At 36.0% G+C, this 15,937-nt stretch overlaps 2 protein-coding genes across 5 annotated transcripts in view; one reads left to right on the top strand and one right to left on the bottom strand.

Annotated features, from left to right (window-relative positions):
- Nucleotides 1-15,915, top strand: part of F (forked) — a 94,309-nt gene extending 78,394 nt beyond the window's left edge. For all 4 annotated transcript variants that reach the window (XM_064059858.1, XM_064059859.1, XM_064059861.1 and 1 more), the window contains exons 9-11: nucleotides 2,740-3,368; nucleotides 3,417-3,613; nucleotides 15,374-15,915. In XM_064059858.1, coding sequence (XP_063915928.1) covers nucleotides 2,740-3,368; nucleotides 3,417-3,613; nucleotides 15,374-15,623 — 1,076 coding nt within the window. In that variant the 3' untranslated portion in view covers nucleotides 15,624-15,915. The remainder of the gene's footprint in view (nucleotides 1-2,739; nucleotides 3,369-3,416; nucleotides 3,614-15,373) is intronic.
- Nucleotides 11,814-12,558, bottom strand: LOC135132782 (uncharacterized). Its single transcript, XM_064060979.1, has 2 exons — nucleotides 11,931-12,558; nucleotides 11,814-11,848 (listed from the first exon to the last, which is right to left on the bottom strand). The coding sequence occupies exons 1-2, from the start codon at nucleotides 12,556-12,558 to the stop codon at nucleotides 11,814-11,816; spliced, it is 663 nt and encodes a 220-aa protein (XP_063917049.1).
- Nucleotides 15,916-15,937: the final 22 nt, after the last annotated feature.

A 15,937-nucleotide genomic window follows, 5' to 3' on the forward strand; every position in this document is an offset into this window, starting at 1 on the left:
AGAAACTAAGACGCAAGTGAATTCTGGAGCTCGAAATCTATAAGAAAATGTGTTTAGATGAGTTTCGAAAATGCCGAAAAATTGGTCGAAATTTGAAGAATGGAAAGAATTCGAAAAACTTAATTTTTCAAAAAGTTGTCTAAAAATTCTGAAAACATTCAGTGATGTAAATTTCGAAGTGCTAATTCCAAAAATGTAACGTGTTTATTTTGATCGCGCAATATTTTCAAAATATTCGGGTTAAAAATCAAATTTTTCAAAAATTCCACAAATTTCGATATTTTAACGGACGATTCTGGAAAAACGGTTGAACTTGTTAAAGAAACGAAGACGCAACTGAATTCTGGAGCTCGAAATCGATAAGAAAATGTGTTTAGTTGAGTTTCGAAGATGACGAAAAATTGGTCGAAATTTAAAGAATGAATTGGAAAAACTTAATTTTTCAAAAAGTTGTCTAAAAATTCCGAAAACATTCAGGGATGTAGATTTCGAAGTGCTAATTCCAAAAATATAACGTGTTTATTTTTATCGCGCAACATTAGCAAAATGTTCGGGTTAAAAATCAAATTTTTCAAAAATTCCATAAATTGCGATGCTTATATTAAAAAAAAACCATAAGCCCCGCCCGCCCACCCTATCTCAATTGTGATTGAAAGTATTCTTTGAACACGATTTTCTTGTAAAGGAATAGGTATTTTGTAGTTAAGCTCCGCCCTCTTGGTTCACGGTGAATAAAAAAAAATCATCACAATTGAGATAGGGCCGGTGGGCGGGCTTAAGTTTGTTGTTGCGAAAAGAAGCCTACACATATTATTATTGAAACAAAAGGGCAAAATATAAGCCCCGCCCACCCACCCTGTCTCAATTGTGATTGAAAGTATTCTTTGAACAACACGATTCTCAAAAACATGATTTTAATTTCCTGTAAAGGAACAAGTATTTTGTAGTTAAGCTCCGCCCCCTTGGTTCACAGCGAATAAAAAAAATCATGACAATTGAGATAGGGCGGGTGGGCGGGCCTATGTTTCTTGTTGTGAGAAGAAGCTTACACATATTGAAACAAAAGGGCATAATATAAACCCCGCCCACCCACCCTATCTCAATTGTGATTAAAAGTATTGTTTGAACCACACGATACTCAAAAACATGATTTTAATTTCTTGTAAAGGAATAAGTATTTTGTAATTAAGCTCCGCCCTCTTGGTTCACGGCGAATAAAAAAAATCATCACAATTGAGATCGGGCGGGTGGGCGGGCTTATGTTTCTTGTTGTAAGAAAAAGTCTACACATATTAAAAAAAAAAGGCAAAATATAAGCCCCGCCCACCCACCCTGTCTCAATTGTGATGAAAGTATTCTTTGAACAACGCGATTCTCAAAAACATGATTTTAATTTCCTGTAAAGGAACAAGTATTTTGTAGTTAAGCTCCGCCCCCTTGGTTCACGGCGAATAAAAAAAATCATGATAATTGAGATAGGGCGGGTGGGCGGGCTTATGTTTCTTGTTGTGAGAAGAAGCTTACACATATTGAAACAAAAGGGCATAATATAAACCCCGCCCACCCACCCTATCTCAATTGTGATTAAAAGTATTGTTTGAACCACACGATTCTCAAAAACATGATTTTAATTTCTTGTAAAGGAATAGGTATTTTGAAGTTAAGCTCCTCCCCTCGGTTCACGGCGAATAAAAAAATCATCACAATTGAGACAGGGCGGGCGGGCGGGCTTAAATTTCTTGTTGTGAGAAGAAGTCTACACATATTAAAACAAAAAGGCAAAATATAAGCCCCGCCCACCCACCCTACCTCAATTCTGATGACTTTTTATTCGTCGTAAGCCGAGAAGTGAATAAAAAAAATCATCACAATTGAGATAGGGTGGGTGGGCGGGGCAACATTTTGCCTGTTTTTCATAATATGTGTAAACTTATTTTGACAACAAAAAACTTAAAACATTTAATTTTGTATTAAAGTAACTTCCATTCCAAAAATATAGCGGGTTTACAAAAATTCGGAGCAATATTTTCGAAATATTCGTACTGAAATTCGATTTTTTTTAAATTGAAAAAAAAGCGATATTTCGTGGGCAATTCTGGAAAAACTGTTGAAGTTATCCAAGAAATAAGACCGGAAATGAGTTCTGAGGCCAGAAATCTACAAGAAGAAAATTTTACTTGTAAATGGTTTAAAAAACCCGAACAGAATGCGAGCGCAGCGAGCACGTTTAGGAACCATTTAAAAATTGCTTACTGATGTCCCTGTGAAGCTAAATTGTTACCAATGCATTTGACAAAATTTTAGACTGACGTCATCAAATTTTGATTAGTGTTTTATTTCTGTCAAAATTTCTTTGACACTTCTCCGAGTGGCTATAAAGGTCAGGAGCGCCTCGTACCGCGTCCGCCGTCCCATCCGCCAATTTACTGTTAAATAACTTGCGCATAACTGGCGCATAAATATTAAACACCGAATGCTCCAAAAACTCCCGCCCGACCCAATTCGGTACCACCTTATTAACCCCACACACCGCACTAATTGGACCATCAACAACCAAAAAACGCCACTTCCCTACACACACGCCGTAATTAAGCATCCACAATTTCACTTATAACACTTACCAATCAAACCAGAAATACGAGGTCCACCGCACGTCGCCATCCGTCTCTTTCCGTTTCATTATAATTACAAATCCCGCGAGTGAGAGGCGAATAATTTCATGGTACCACTTCTTCGCAGCGAGCAAGCGGCTCAATTCCTCCTGCTCCGACCTCACCATCGTCAGTCTGAGCACCGACGGCGAGGAAGGCGAGAAACACGTCAACCTGGTGAACAAGCAGAGGGTGCTGCCCTTCATCCCGCCCAGCTTCCCCGGCTCCGCCGACTCCAACAACCTCATCAAGCCCTCGGAGTACCTCCGCAGCATCAGCGACAAGAAGCCCCGCGAGGACGCCATGACCGTGGAGGAGCGCGACGCCGACGCCCAGACGCCGGTGCCGCCGCCGCCGCCGCCCGAGCCCGCGCCGGTCGAGCCGCGCGAGGGCGGCGCCGACGCCGCCAAGAAGCAGCAGCAGCCGCTGTCGGCCATCAGCATCCAGGACCTCAACTCGGTGCAGCTGCGGCGGACGGACAAGATGGTGGCGGCGAAGACGTTCTCGGCGCCCACGCGCAGCGTCAGTCTGCAGTGCCTCCAGAGCGAGCCCTACCTGGCGCAGAAGACGGACCTGATCGCGGAGCTGAAGCTGTCCAAGGACATCACGGGGATCAAGAAGCTGAAGATCGAGCGGGCCAAGGTGGAGGAGTCGAAGGAGAAGGAGTTGTACACGGAGATTTCGAAGCAGTTCACGGCGAACAAGTTCGTGGAGAAGGTGGGGTGGTGCGGGGTTGGGGGCGGTGTTAATTTTTCTCGGTTGTAGATCCCGGATAAGGACAACACCGGGAACGTTATTCCGGCGTGGAAGCGGCAGATGTTGGCGAAGAAAGCGGCCGAGCGAGCGCGGAAGGAGCTCGAGGAGCAGATGTTGAGAGAAGCGGAAGAAAAAAGATTGCAGGCGATACCGCAGTGGAAGCGGCAGTTGATGGCGAAGAAGGAGGAAGCCGAACATAGGATGAGGTAATTTGCGCTAGTTCTTGTTTGGGTTGGTATGACTGGTTATAAATTCAAGTCAATGACAATGTGTGTATGTTAATTTTGTAAAGACATCCACATAAAATTTAGAATAAAGGAAACAGGTTTAGCATTTTTAGGTGAGAATCTAGTTTACTACAAACTGTGACCACTGCATACTAAAACGTATTTAGATTTAATTCAGTTTGTTATACTTTCACGTTGCTTTAAAAATAATGGTCGACTTTGGTATTGTTTTACCATTAAATAGTGTGAACAAGTATATTATGAAATTAAGAGGTGCAGTAGTTTCAAAAGAAATAATCAAGTCAACATCGCGTTTTTCAAAACCAAAAGTCCCTAAAATTGTTAAAAAACTGTTTGAAACAAAAATAGTAATAATCGCATAAATTCAACCAAAAAAAAAACTAAAATTCCTAGAATACACTTGAAAGGCCGAAATTTTACTTCGTTTAAAGTAAATAAGCACTTGCTAGCCCGCCCACCCACCCTCTCTTTTCTTAGAGGGTATGTTATTTGCCAAAATCGTTTTTTTTTAGCAGTTACTTTATTTTGCTTATTTTCAAAGGTGCTCCAAAAAAAACAAAAATTTTATACATTGAGGTATCGAAAAATTTATATTTTTTGTGATAATTGAAAAATTAAAACTGCCAAAGTAAGACTGATTTTGGCAAATGATACTTCTGAGAAAATAGAAGATACACCTTTTGCCATTTACCAAAATCTAAGTAAACTCTAGCCCCACCCACCCGCCCTCTATTTTCTTCTAGGTTATATCATCTGAAAAATTCAGTCTTCTCTTAGTAAATACTAACTCCGCCTACCCGCCCTCAAGAAAATAAAGGCAGGTGAGCACGGTTAGTACTTGCTAAGAAACGACTGATTTTGGCAAATCAAACACTCTCTAAGAAAACAGAGGTCGGGTGGGCGGGGCTAGTATTTACTAAGATGAGACTAAATTTTTCAAATGATATATCCCTGAAAAAAAGAGAGGGTGGGTGGGCGGGGCTAGTACTTGCTAAGATAAGATTCATTTTGGCAAATGTTACATTCTAAAAAAATAGAAATATCATTTGCCAAAATCAGTCTTATCTTAGTAAGTACTAGCCCCGCCCACCCATCCTCTCGTTTTTTTGGGGATATGTTATGCGCCAAAATCAGTATTATCTTAACAAGTAGTAGCGCCCACCCACCCGCCCTTATTTTCTTAGAGGATATGTCATCTGCCAAAGTCACGCTTATGTTAGCGAGTACTAGTGAAGTAGTTTGAAAGAATCTCGGAAATCGCTTGGGTTTTGTTTTTGAAGTACTTTGAAAGAATTTTGGAGACTTCGTGTGTTTGGTTTTTGAAGTCATTCGAAACACTCTCGAGTAACTTTTGTGTCTGGTTTTTGAAGTAGTTTGAAAGAATCTCAGGAACCTCTTGAGTTTTTGTTTTTGAAGTAGTTTTAAAGAATCTCGCGTATCCCTTGTGTGTGGTTTTTGAAGTAGTTTGAAAGAATCTCAGGGACCCCTTGTCATTTGTTTTTGAAGTAGTTTGTAAGAATTTCGGGAATCCATTTTGTCTAGATTTTGAAGTAGTTTGAACTAATCTAGAGGCGCGTTTTCTTTTGTTTTTAAAGTAGTTTTAAAGAATCTCGGGTACCTTTTGTGTTTGGTTTTTGAAGAAATTTAAAAGAATTTCGGGTGCCTTTTATGTCTGGTTTTTTAAAGTAGATCGAAAGAATCTCGGGGATTTCTTGTGTTTTTGAAATAGTTTTAAATGATCTCGGAGATAGATCTCTTGTGTGTCTAGTTTTTGAAGTAGTTTTTAAGAATCTCGAGTATCCCTTGTGTCTGGTTTTTGAAGTAATTTTAAGAATCTCGGGGATTCCTTGTGTCTGATTTTTTAAATAGTTTAAAGAATCTCAGGGACCCCTTTTGTTTTTGAAGTAGTTTAAAAAAAAAATCTCGGAGATCTCTTGTGTGTCTAGTTTTTAAAGTAGTTTTTAAGAATCTCGAGTATCCCTTGTGTCTGGTTTTGAGGTAGTTTTAAGAATCTCGGGGATTCCTTGTGTCTGATTTTTTAAATAGTTTGAAAGAATCTCAGGGACCCCTTTTGTTTTAGAAGTAATTTTAAAGAATCTCGGAGACCTCTTATGTGTCTTGTTTTTGAAGTAGTTTTTAAGAGTGTCGGGTACCTCTTGTGCCTGGTTTTTGAAGTAGTTTGAAACAATCTCAGCGACCCTTTGTCATTTGTTTGTGAAGTAGCTTGTAAGAATCTCGGAAACCCATTTTGTCTAGTTTTTGAAGTAGTTTGAAATAATCTAGGGAACCCGTTTTGTTTCGTTTTTGAAGTAAAAGTTTGAAAGAATTTTGAAGACCTCTTGTGTCTGGTTTTTGAAGTCATTCGAAAGAGTCTCTTACCCTTTGTGAATGGTTTTTGCAACAGTTTCAAAGATTCTCAAGTATCTGGTTTTGGAGGCAGTTTGAAAGAATCTCAGGAGACCTTTGAGTTTTTATTTTTGGAGTACATATTTTTAAAAAATCTCGGGTATCCCCCGTGTCTGGTTTTTGAAGCAGTCTGAAAGAATCTCAGGGACCCCTTGTAATTTGTTTTTGAATTAGTTCGTAAGAATCTCGGGGACTCATTTTGTCTAGTTTTTGAAGTAGTTTTTAAGAATCTAAAGGGACTCGTTGTGGTTTGTTTTTGAAGTAGTTTGAAAGAATCTCGGGTACTCTTTGTGTCTGGTTTTCGAAGAAGTTTTAAAGAATCTTGGCTACCTTTTGTGTTTGGTTTTTGAAGTAGTTTTAAAGAATCTCAGGTTCCGTTGATCTCTGGGTTTTTAAGTACTATGTAGTGTGAAAGAATCTCGGGGATTCCTTCTGTTTTGTTTTTGAAGTAGTTTTAAAAAATCTCAGGTTGCTTTTATCTCTGGTTTATTAAAGTATGTAGTTTAAAAGTATCTCGGGGATTCCCTGTTTTATTTTTGAAGTAGTTTTAAAGAATCTCGGGTACCTTTTGTGTTTGTTTTTGAAGAAATTTAAAAGAATCTCGGGGACCCCTTTTGTTCTGTTTTTGAAGTAGTTTTAAAGAATCTCGGGTACATTTTATGTCTAGTTTTTTAAAGTAGTTTGAAAGAATCTCGGGGGTTCCTTCTTTTTTATTTTTGAATTAGTTTTAAAGAATCTCGAGCCCCTTTTATTTCTGGTTTTTGAAGTGGTTTGAAAGAATCTCGGGAATTCCTTGTGTTTTGTTTTTGAAGTAGTTTGAAAGAATTTCGACGACCCGTTGTATCTGGTTTTTGAAGTAGTTTAAAAGAATCTCGGGTACTCATTGTTTCTGGTTTTTAAAGAAGTTTGAAAAAATCTCGGACACCCCTCGTGTTTTTCTTTCAAGTACTTTGAAAGAATGTCAGTGACCTCTTTTGTTTTGTTTTGAAGTAGTTTGATAGTATCTTATGGATCCCTTGTATGTTAGAAGTAATGTGAAATAATTTCTCTGTCCAGTTTTTGAAGTAGGTTGAGACATTGTTTGAAAGAATATCGGGGACCCTGTGTTTTGTTTTTGAAGTAGTATGAAAGAATTTTGAGGACCTATTGTGTCTGGTTTTTGAAGTCATTCAAAAGAGTCTCTGGTACCCTTTGTGTATGGTTTTTGCAATAGTTTCAAAGATTCTCAAGGACCCCTGGTTTTGGAGGTAGTTTGATAGAATCTCAGGAAACCTTTGAGTTTTTGTTTTTGGAGTACATAGTTTTAAAGAATCTCGGGTATCCCTTGTGTCTAGTTTTTGAAGTAGTTTTAAAGAATCTCGGAGATCTCTTGTGATTTGTTTTTGAATGAGTTCGTAAGAATCTCAGGGACTCATTTTGTCTAGTTTTTGAAGTAGTTTTTAAGAATCTAGGGGGACTCGTTGTGTTTTGTGTTTGAAGTAGTTTGAAAAAATCCCGGGTAATCTTTGTGTCTGGTTTTCGAAGAAGTTTTAAAGAATCTCGGGTACCTTTTGTGTTTGGTTTTTGAAGAAATTCAAAAGAATTTCGAATGCCTTTTATGTCTGGTTTTTTAAAGTAGATCGAAAGAATCTCGGGGATTGCTTGTGTTTTTGAAGTAGTTTTAAATAATCTCGGAGATCTCTTGTGTGTCTAGTTTTTGAAGTAGTTTTTAAGAATTTCGAGTATCCCTTGTGTTTGGTTTTTTGAAGTAATTTTAAGAATCTCGGGGATTCCTTGTGTCTGATTTTTTAAATAGTTTGAAAGAATCTCAGGGACTCCTTTTGTTTTTGAAGTAATTTTAAAGAATCTCGGAGATCTCTTGTGTGTCTAGTTTTTGAAGTAGTTTTTAAGAATCTCGAATATCCCTTGTGTCTTGTTTTTAGAAATAGTTTTATGAATCCTGGGGATTCCTTGTGTCTGATTTTTAAATAGTTTGAAAAAATCTCAAGGACCCCCTTTGTTTATGAAGTAGTTTTAAAGAATCTCGGAGATCTCTTGTGTGTCTAGTTTTTGAAGTGGTTTTTAAGAATCTCGAGTATCCCTTGTGTCTGATTTTTTGAAGTAGTTTTTGTGAATATCGGTTTTTGAAGTAGTTTGAAACAATCTCAGCGACCCCTAGTCATTTGTTTTTGAAGTAGCTTGTAAGAATCTCGGAAACCCATTTTGTCTAGTAGTTTGAAATAATCTAGAGAACCCGTTTTGTTTCCTTTTTGAAGTAAGAGTTTGAAATAATTTTGAAGACCCCTTGTGTCTGGTTTTTGAAGTCATTCGAAAGAGTCTCTAATACCCTTTGTGTATGGTTTTTGCAACAGTTTAAAAAATTCTCAAGGACCCCTTGTATCTGGTTTTGGAGGTAGTTTGAAAGAATCTCAGGGAACCTTTGAGTTTTTATTTTTGGAGTACATATTTTTAAATAATCTCGGGTATCCCTCGTGTCTGGTTTTTGAAGTAGTTTGAAAGAATGTCAGGGATCCATTTTGTCTAGTTTTTGAAGTAGTTTTTAAGAATCTAGGGGGACCTGTTGTGTTTTGTTTTTTTTTTTTGAAGTAGTTTGAAAGAATCTCGGGTACTCCTTGTGTCTGGTTTTCGAAGAAGTTTTAAAGAAGTAAGTAAGTAAGTAAGTAAGTAAGTAAGTATTTATTAATGACCGTTAGGGTACATAAGTCAAGTCAGATGAAATTACAATATAAAGAGTTTAAAATTATACAATTTACAAGATAATTCAAATCGAATGGTAAAAACTACACAGGACATCGCTACAATTTAAAAATTCATCGAGAGAGTAAAATGCGTTTTTTAATAAAAAATTTCTTATAGTACGGCTAAATTGCGAAAAAGGTAAGTTAGCAATACGTTTCGGTAATTTATTGAATAATTTGGGCCCATAATAATTGATGGCATTTCTACTTCTACCTACACGATAGAATTCGGTGTAAATGCTATGGGTAGATCTCGTGATTAATGACATATTTGTGAGATTATTATAAGTGGTGAGATTAGACTTCACATATAATAAAGCATATAAAATATAAAGACAGGGCACGGTGAGAATACTTTTTTCTTTAAAATAATTTTTAACACAAGCTCTGTAAGATAGACCTCCAATAATTCGAACTACTCGGCGCTGCAATTTAAAAACGGTTTTTAAATGACTGCTGTGGCCCCAGGTTATAATGGCATAGCTAAAAATACTTTGAAATAAAGAGTAGTATATCATCATAAGGATCTGCTCACTAACCTCATATTGCAAATTCCTAATAAGAAAAGTTGATTTGGACAATTTTTTACAGATATCAATGACGTGATTATCCCAGCATAATTTCGGGTCCAGTGTCACACCAAGAAATTTGACACACCTCGGATTGTCAATCTCAGAAATGTAACGAAGGGAAAACACCATTTTTTGAGTTTTCAGTACATTAAGCGTTAATCTGTTTGAAGTAAACCATTCACTAGCAGCATTAATATCTTGTTCCATCCTGTCCAAGAGAGACGGGATGTCTGAGTCCACACTATAGCAAGTAGTGTCATCTGCAAAAAGTATGATTTTATTGTCTAGATGTTTAGCCAAGTCGTTAATGTATAACAAAAAGAGCAACGGACCTAAAATCGAGCCTTGTGGCACTCCTATGTTAACTATTGTCATTTCGGAGTATACATTATTAAACAGAACAACCTGCTGGCGATTGTGGAGAAAACTAAAAATAAGCTGTAAGGCTCCATTTGACAATCCGTACAACTCAAGCTTGTTTATTAGAATGTTGTGATTAATACTATCGAAAGCTTTTGATAGATCACAAAATGTGCATCCTAAGAATTGTTTTGTTTCGAAACAGGTAATGACCTCATCAACAAGCCTATTAATAGCCATGGTTGTACTTTTGCCATGTTGGAAACCAAATTGGCGTTGGTTCAATATGTTTTGTTTAGTAACGTATTCCTCAAGTTGTTTAAGCATAATCTTTTCTAAAATTTTCCCAAAAATAGGCGTTATAGAGATTGGTCTATATTTATCAACATCATCTACGTTGCCCTTTTTGTGGATAGGGATTACTTTGGTCACCTTGAGACAGGATGGGAAAAGATTTTCATTAATACACCGATTGATCAATCTTGTGAGTGGAACTAGAATGAGATTCTTAATATTCCTAACAATGGTGATACTTATGTTGTAGTAGTCCTTACTTTTCTTTTTTTTGATGGAATCAATTGTATCTCTTACTTCATTAAATGTTATCTCTCTGAAATTGAAAACAGAGTTCACCGGAGTCAAATTTTTGTGCATTAGCTGAATTGGATCCGTATTTGATAATTTTAAATTATTCTCCAAATTATGTGGGATATCACCAAAAAATGTAGAGAAGTCCTCCGCAGTCAGTTTTTCTGAATAATTATTGCTACTAGCTAATCGTTTGCTATTGATTAATTTCCAGCTGTCCTTTGCTACATTAGTAGAATTTTTAATTAGGTTGTCATTAAAGGTTTTTTTTCTTTTCTTAACTTCGGTTCTAAACAATTCTCTATATTTTTGAAAATAGGTCACAAAAGTTGGGTCATTAGGATTTTGATTGTGTAATTCGTGTAGCAGGTCTACATTTTGTTTCATTTTATGTAATTTCTCATCATACCAGTAAATATCATCCTTTTTAACATTTTTTATTCTTTTTACTTTTATAGGAAAGGCCATGTTTACTTTATCAGAAATTAATTTGGTGAATAAGTTAAATTTGGTATTTGTATCAAGTCCAGCATCATTGATAAAATCAAAATTGCAATCACTAATAATATTAAAAAAATTAAAGAATCCTACTTCCGTAAAAGGTTGATATGATACAACTTTCGAGCAGTCTTTTGACTTATGACGATTATATAGAATTTCTACAGTAGCAGCACGATGGTCAGATAAATGAGTCTCCATGACCTGGTGCCTACAATCATGTGCGATATTTGTAAGTATATTATCAATACACGAATTTGCTCGCGTGTTCTCAAAGATTAGAGGTCTCAAATTATAAGATTTTAAAAAGTTAAGGAACTCTAGAGTCTGTTTGGTTTTGCGGTCAAAATGTATGTTAAAGTCTCCATTAATAATAACATCTGAATCGATTATATTGATAAAATTAAATAAATTAGTCAAATTAGAGTATAAAACTTCCAGATTGCCTTTTGGTGCTCTGTATACAGTTATTATGATTAGTTTGGGTTTATTAACTTTAATGGCTGCAAGCTCAATGTCAATTACATTACAAAACTTTGAAACATCAATAACTTGGTATTTAATTTTATCGTTTACTAGTATCACAACACCGCCATAACCATTATCTTTCCTGGTATAGGCAGAGGCTATCTTAAAACTACCCAATTTTAATAAATCCAACTCATAGTTTGTTAACCAATGTTCTGTAAAACATAAAACATCATAAGATTCTTCAATGTTATGTAAAACTACCTCTACTTCATCAACTTTGTTCCTAATCGATTGTACATTTAAATGGAAAATTGAAAAATAGCTATCACTAACTACCGCTTTACTCGTTAATTTTTTTAAAATGAAAAAACTTGCGAACACATGCTCCTACAGGCCAGATGTTGGGATCCAGGGCTTTTCCGAAATTGTCAGCATATACAGACAGCTTGAAAGATGAATATTCGCCTTTGTGTTTAGCTTCCAGTTCCTCGCATTTTGCTTCGGGAAAATGAGATTTAACAAACGTTAGTACGTCTTCCTTTTTGGTATCAGGGTGTAACCTATAAACATGCAGATCCATTAGTTTTGGTATAGCTTTCAAACTGCAACCTGCAGCAGCGAAACAACCAACTACAGCTTTACGTTTTTTCTTCTCAACTAGATTCCATTCATCATTATGGCGTTTTGGAAGAGCCTTTGGCTGTACTTTCATTGTGGGCTGTATAGATTTTATGTTGGGTGATGACATCACAGGACTTTTTGATGACATTGCAGGACTTTTAGATGACATCGCAGGACTTTTTGATGACATCGCAGGACTTCTTAAACCTTTGACAGAAACTTTGACAGAACTTCCACCATTTTCCTTGTTTACCTTTTGCTTATCTTGCTTAGCAGCGACTGGTGTGATAGAGGACTGGGAGAGTTTTTGCCGTTCTTTTTCCAGTTGTTCTAGAAGGCAAATTTTTTCTTGTAGGAGATCGATTTTAGACCGTAGTTCTTCAATGATCACATCTTTCTGCTGCATGACATACTTAAACATGGTCGCATCAACTGGTTCAGTGATGTTTGATAAATCGATGATATCATTTGGCTCAGGAGTAGTGTCTTCGGTAAACGGAGAACAGGGTCGATTACAGCACAATATAACATCTTCAGAATTGAACTTCCCTTTACTGAGCAACTTTCCACAACTTGTGTGATAATAAGACAAACAAACATTGCATTTTACACCACTTATTAAACTGGCTTTACACTTTTTGCATTTCATTTTTAATCGAGTAACTTGCAACGCGTCCACACTTTACGAGCTCTCGACACACAACTAAAGAATCTTGGCTACCTTTTGTGTTTGGTTTTTGAAGTAGTTTTAAAGAATCTCAGGTTCCGTTTATCTCTGGGTTTTTTAAGTATGTAGTTTGAAAGAATCTCGGGGATTCCTTCTGTTTTGTTTTTGAAGTAGTTTTAAAAATTCTCAGGTTGCCTTTATCTCTGGTTTTTTAAAGTATGTAGTTTTAAAGAATCTGGGGTACATTTTACGTCTAGTTTTTTAAATAGTTTGAAAGAATCTCGAGCCCCTTTTATGACTGGTTTTTGAAGTAGTTTGAAAGAATCTCGGGGATTCCTTCTGTTTTATTTTTGAAGTAGTTTTAAAGAATCTCGGGTACCTTTTGTGTTTGGTTTTTGAAGAAATTGAAAAGAATCTCGGGGACCCTTTTTGTTTTGTTTTTGAAGTAGTTTTAAAGAATCTCGGGTACATTTTATGCCTAGTTTTTTAAAGTAGTTTGAAAGAATCTCGGGGATTCCTTTTGTTTTATTTTTTAAATAGTTCGAAAGAATCTCGAGCCCCTTTTATGTCTAGTTTTTGTAGTAGTTTGAAAGAATCTCGAGCATTCCTTGTGTTTTGTTTTTGAAGTAATTTGAAAAAATCTAGGGGATTCCTTGTGTTTTGTTTTTAAAGTAGTTTTAAAGAATCTCGGGTATATTTTATGTCTAGTTTTTTAAAGTAGTTTGAAAGAATCTCGGGGATTCCTTCTGTTTTGTTTTTGAAGTAGTTTTAAAAATTCTCAGGTTGCCTTTATCTCTGGTTTTTTAAAGTATGTAGTTTTAAAGAATCTGGGGTACATTTTACGTCTAGTTTTTTAAATAGTTTGAAAGAATCTCGAGCCCCTTTTATGACTGGTTTTTGAAGTAGTTTGAAAGAATCTCGGGGATTCCTTCTGTTTTATTTTTGAAGTAGTTTTAAAGAATCTCGGGTACCTTTTGTGTTTGGTTTTTGAAGAAATTGAAAAGAATCTCGGGGACCCTTTTTGTTTTGTTTTTGAAGTAGTTTTAAAGAATCTCGGGTACATTTTATGCCTAGTTTTTTAAAGTAGTTTGAAAGAATCTCGGGGATTCCTTTTGTTTTATTTTTTAAATAGTTCGAAAGAATCTCGAGCCCCTTTTATGTCTAGTTTTTGTAGTAGTTTGAAAGAATCTCGAGCATTCCTTGTGTTTTGTTTTTGAAGTAATTTGAAAAAATCTAGGGGATTCCTTGTGTTTTGTTTTTAAAGTAGTTTTAAAGAATCTCGGGTATATTTTATGTCTAGTTTTTTAAAGTAGTTTTAAAGAATCTCGGGGATTCCTTTTGTTTTATTTTTGAAATAGTTTGAAAGAATCTCGAGCCCCTTTTATGTCTGGTTTTTGAAGTGGTTTGAAAGAATCTCGGGGACCTCTTGTGTTTGGTTTTTGAAGTAGATTTAAAGAATCTCAGGTTCCTTTTATCTCTGTTTTTTTAAAGTATGTAGTTTTAAAGAATCTCGGGTACATTTTACGTCTAGTTTTTTAAATAGTTTGAAAGAATCTCGAGCCCCTTTTATGTCTGGTTTTTGAAGTGGTTTGAAAGAATCTTGGGGATCCCTTGTGATTTGTTTTTGAATTAATTTGTAAGAATCGTAGGGACTCATTTTGTCTAGTTTCTGAAGTAAATTTTAAGAATCTAGTGGGACTCGTTGTGTTTTGTTTTTGAAGTAGTTTTAAAGAATCTCAGGTTCCTTTTATCTCTGTTTTTTTTTAAAATATGTAGTTTGAAAGAATCTCGGGGACTCCTTCTGTTTTGTTTTTGAAGTAGTTTTAAAGAATCTCGAGCCTCTTTTATGACTGGTTTTTGAAGTAGTTCGAAAGAATCTCGGGGATTCCTTGTGTTTTGTTTTTGAAGTAGTTTGAAGGAATCTCGGGGATTCCTTGTGTTTTGTTTTTAAAGTAGTTTTAAAGAATCTTGCGTACCTTTTGTGTTTGGTTTTTGAAGAAATTTGAAAAAATCTCGGACACCCCTCATGTTTTTTCTTTCAAGTACTTTGGAAGAATGTCGAGAACCTCTTTTGTTTTGTTTTGAAATAGTTTGAAAGCATCTTGGGATCCCTTGTATGTTAGAAATAATTTGCAATAATCTCTGTATCTAGTTTTTAAACTAGTTTGAAAGAATCTCGGGTATTTTTTGTGTTTGGTTTTTGAAGTAGTATGAATGAATCTCGGAGAATCTTTGGTTTTTTGAAGTAGTTTGAAAGAGTCTAAAATAAGGTGTTTTTACTAACAGAAACATTTTTGAAATCCATTTTTTTAAAGAATAAACTATGTTGTTTAGTGTCACACGAGTAGTGATAAACAAATTTTAATAATTCATAAATGAGCTCGCTGCGCTCGGGTTTCAATTTTTTTTTATAACAGTATACATTCACAAGAACATTTAGGGACAAAACAAGCACGTAAATCTTAAAAATCCAACTAGAAAAAAATCTAAAATCACTAGAGACACAAAGAGTTGAACTCAAGTATACATAATGAACAACGTAAATAAAATTGAAAATATGGATAAGGCGAGCGCAGCGAGCGTTAAGCTGTTAAAGTCCCTCGTTTTTAGTAATCAGAAGCATTTTTGAAGTTAATTCTTTTAAATAATAAAATATGTTGTTGATAATTTAGCGTCATAGGAGCAGTGATACACAAGTTTTTATAATTCCTAAATGAGCTCGCTGCGCTCGGGCTCCAATTCTAAAATCACTAGTTACAAAGAGTTAAGATACATTTCTAAGTTCCTTTTTTCGCAGATCCACCATCTACACCCCCAAAGTAGTCGACGACCCCCGCTCCTCGAAAATCCACGAGGCCCACGAGTGCCTCAAGCACTCCGGCCTCGTCCCCGACGACAAGAAGGAAGACATCAACAATAACGAAAGCGTAAAATCGGAGAGCAATCACCCGCAACAGGAAGAGGAAGAGCCCGACGAAGACACCAACATAATACCGTGGCGGGCGCAACTGCGGAAGACCAACAGCAAACTAAACCTGCTTGATTAGTCGCAATTATCGTGTAAAGTTATGTAAATCGTATCCATATTTAAGTCTCTATTTGTATGTACTTAAGGTTGACAGATGCAATACTAGGCTTAAGTTAAGACGAGTCAATTATGTGATGTATGTTTTATATTATTTTAATTTTAAGTAGGATAAGTGTGATTTTGCGATAAATATGACTGAGATTGAGTCGGCGAGACGCTTTGTGTAGGGTCGGGAATATATGCTGCAACGTGAGATGTATGTGCATGTACTATATGTAACTGCTTCAATAATAAAGTTACTATTATCATTAGATGAGACTGGTGATTGTGGAA

The sequence above is a fragment of the Zophobas morio genome, unplaced genomic scaffold (assembly GCF_036711695.1).
Source record: "Zophobas morio isolate AGI-343-1 ecotype UQ-CSIRO unplaced genomic scaffold, CSIRO_AGI_Zmor_V1 ptg000021l, whole genome shotgun sequence".
NCBI lineage: Eukaryota > Metazoa > Arthropoda > Insecta > Coleoptera > Tenebrionidae > Zophobas > Zophobas morio.

Bases quoted from the DNA above. Each gene is read 5' to 3' on its own strand.
- LOC135132782 (XM_064060979.1), bottom strand. From the start codon at position 12,558: ATGAAATGCAAAAAGTGTAAAGCCAGTTTAATAAGTGGTGTAAAATGC. The intron at 11,849-11,930 runs GTAAAGCTGTAG...GCATGTTTATAG, and splicing joins TCTAGTTGAGAAGAAAAAAC to GTTACACCCTGATACCAAAA.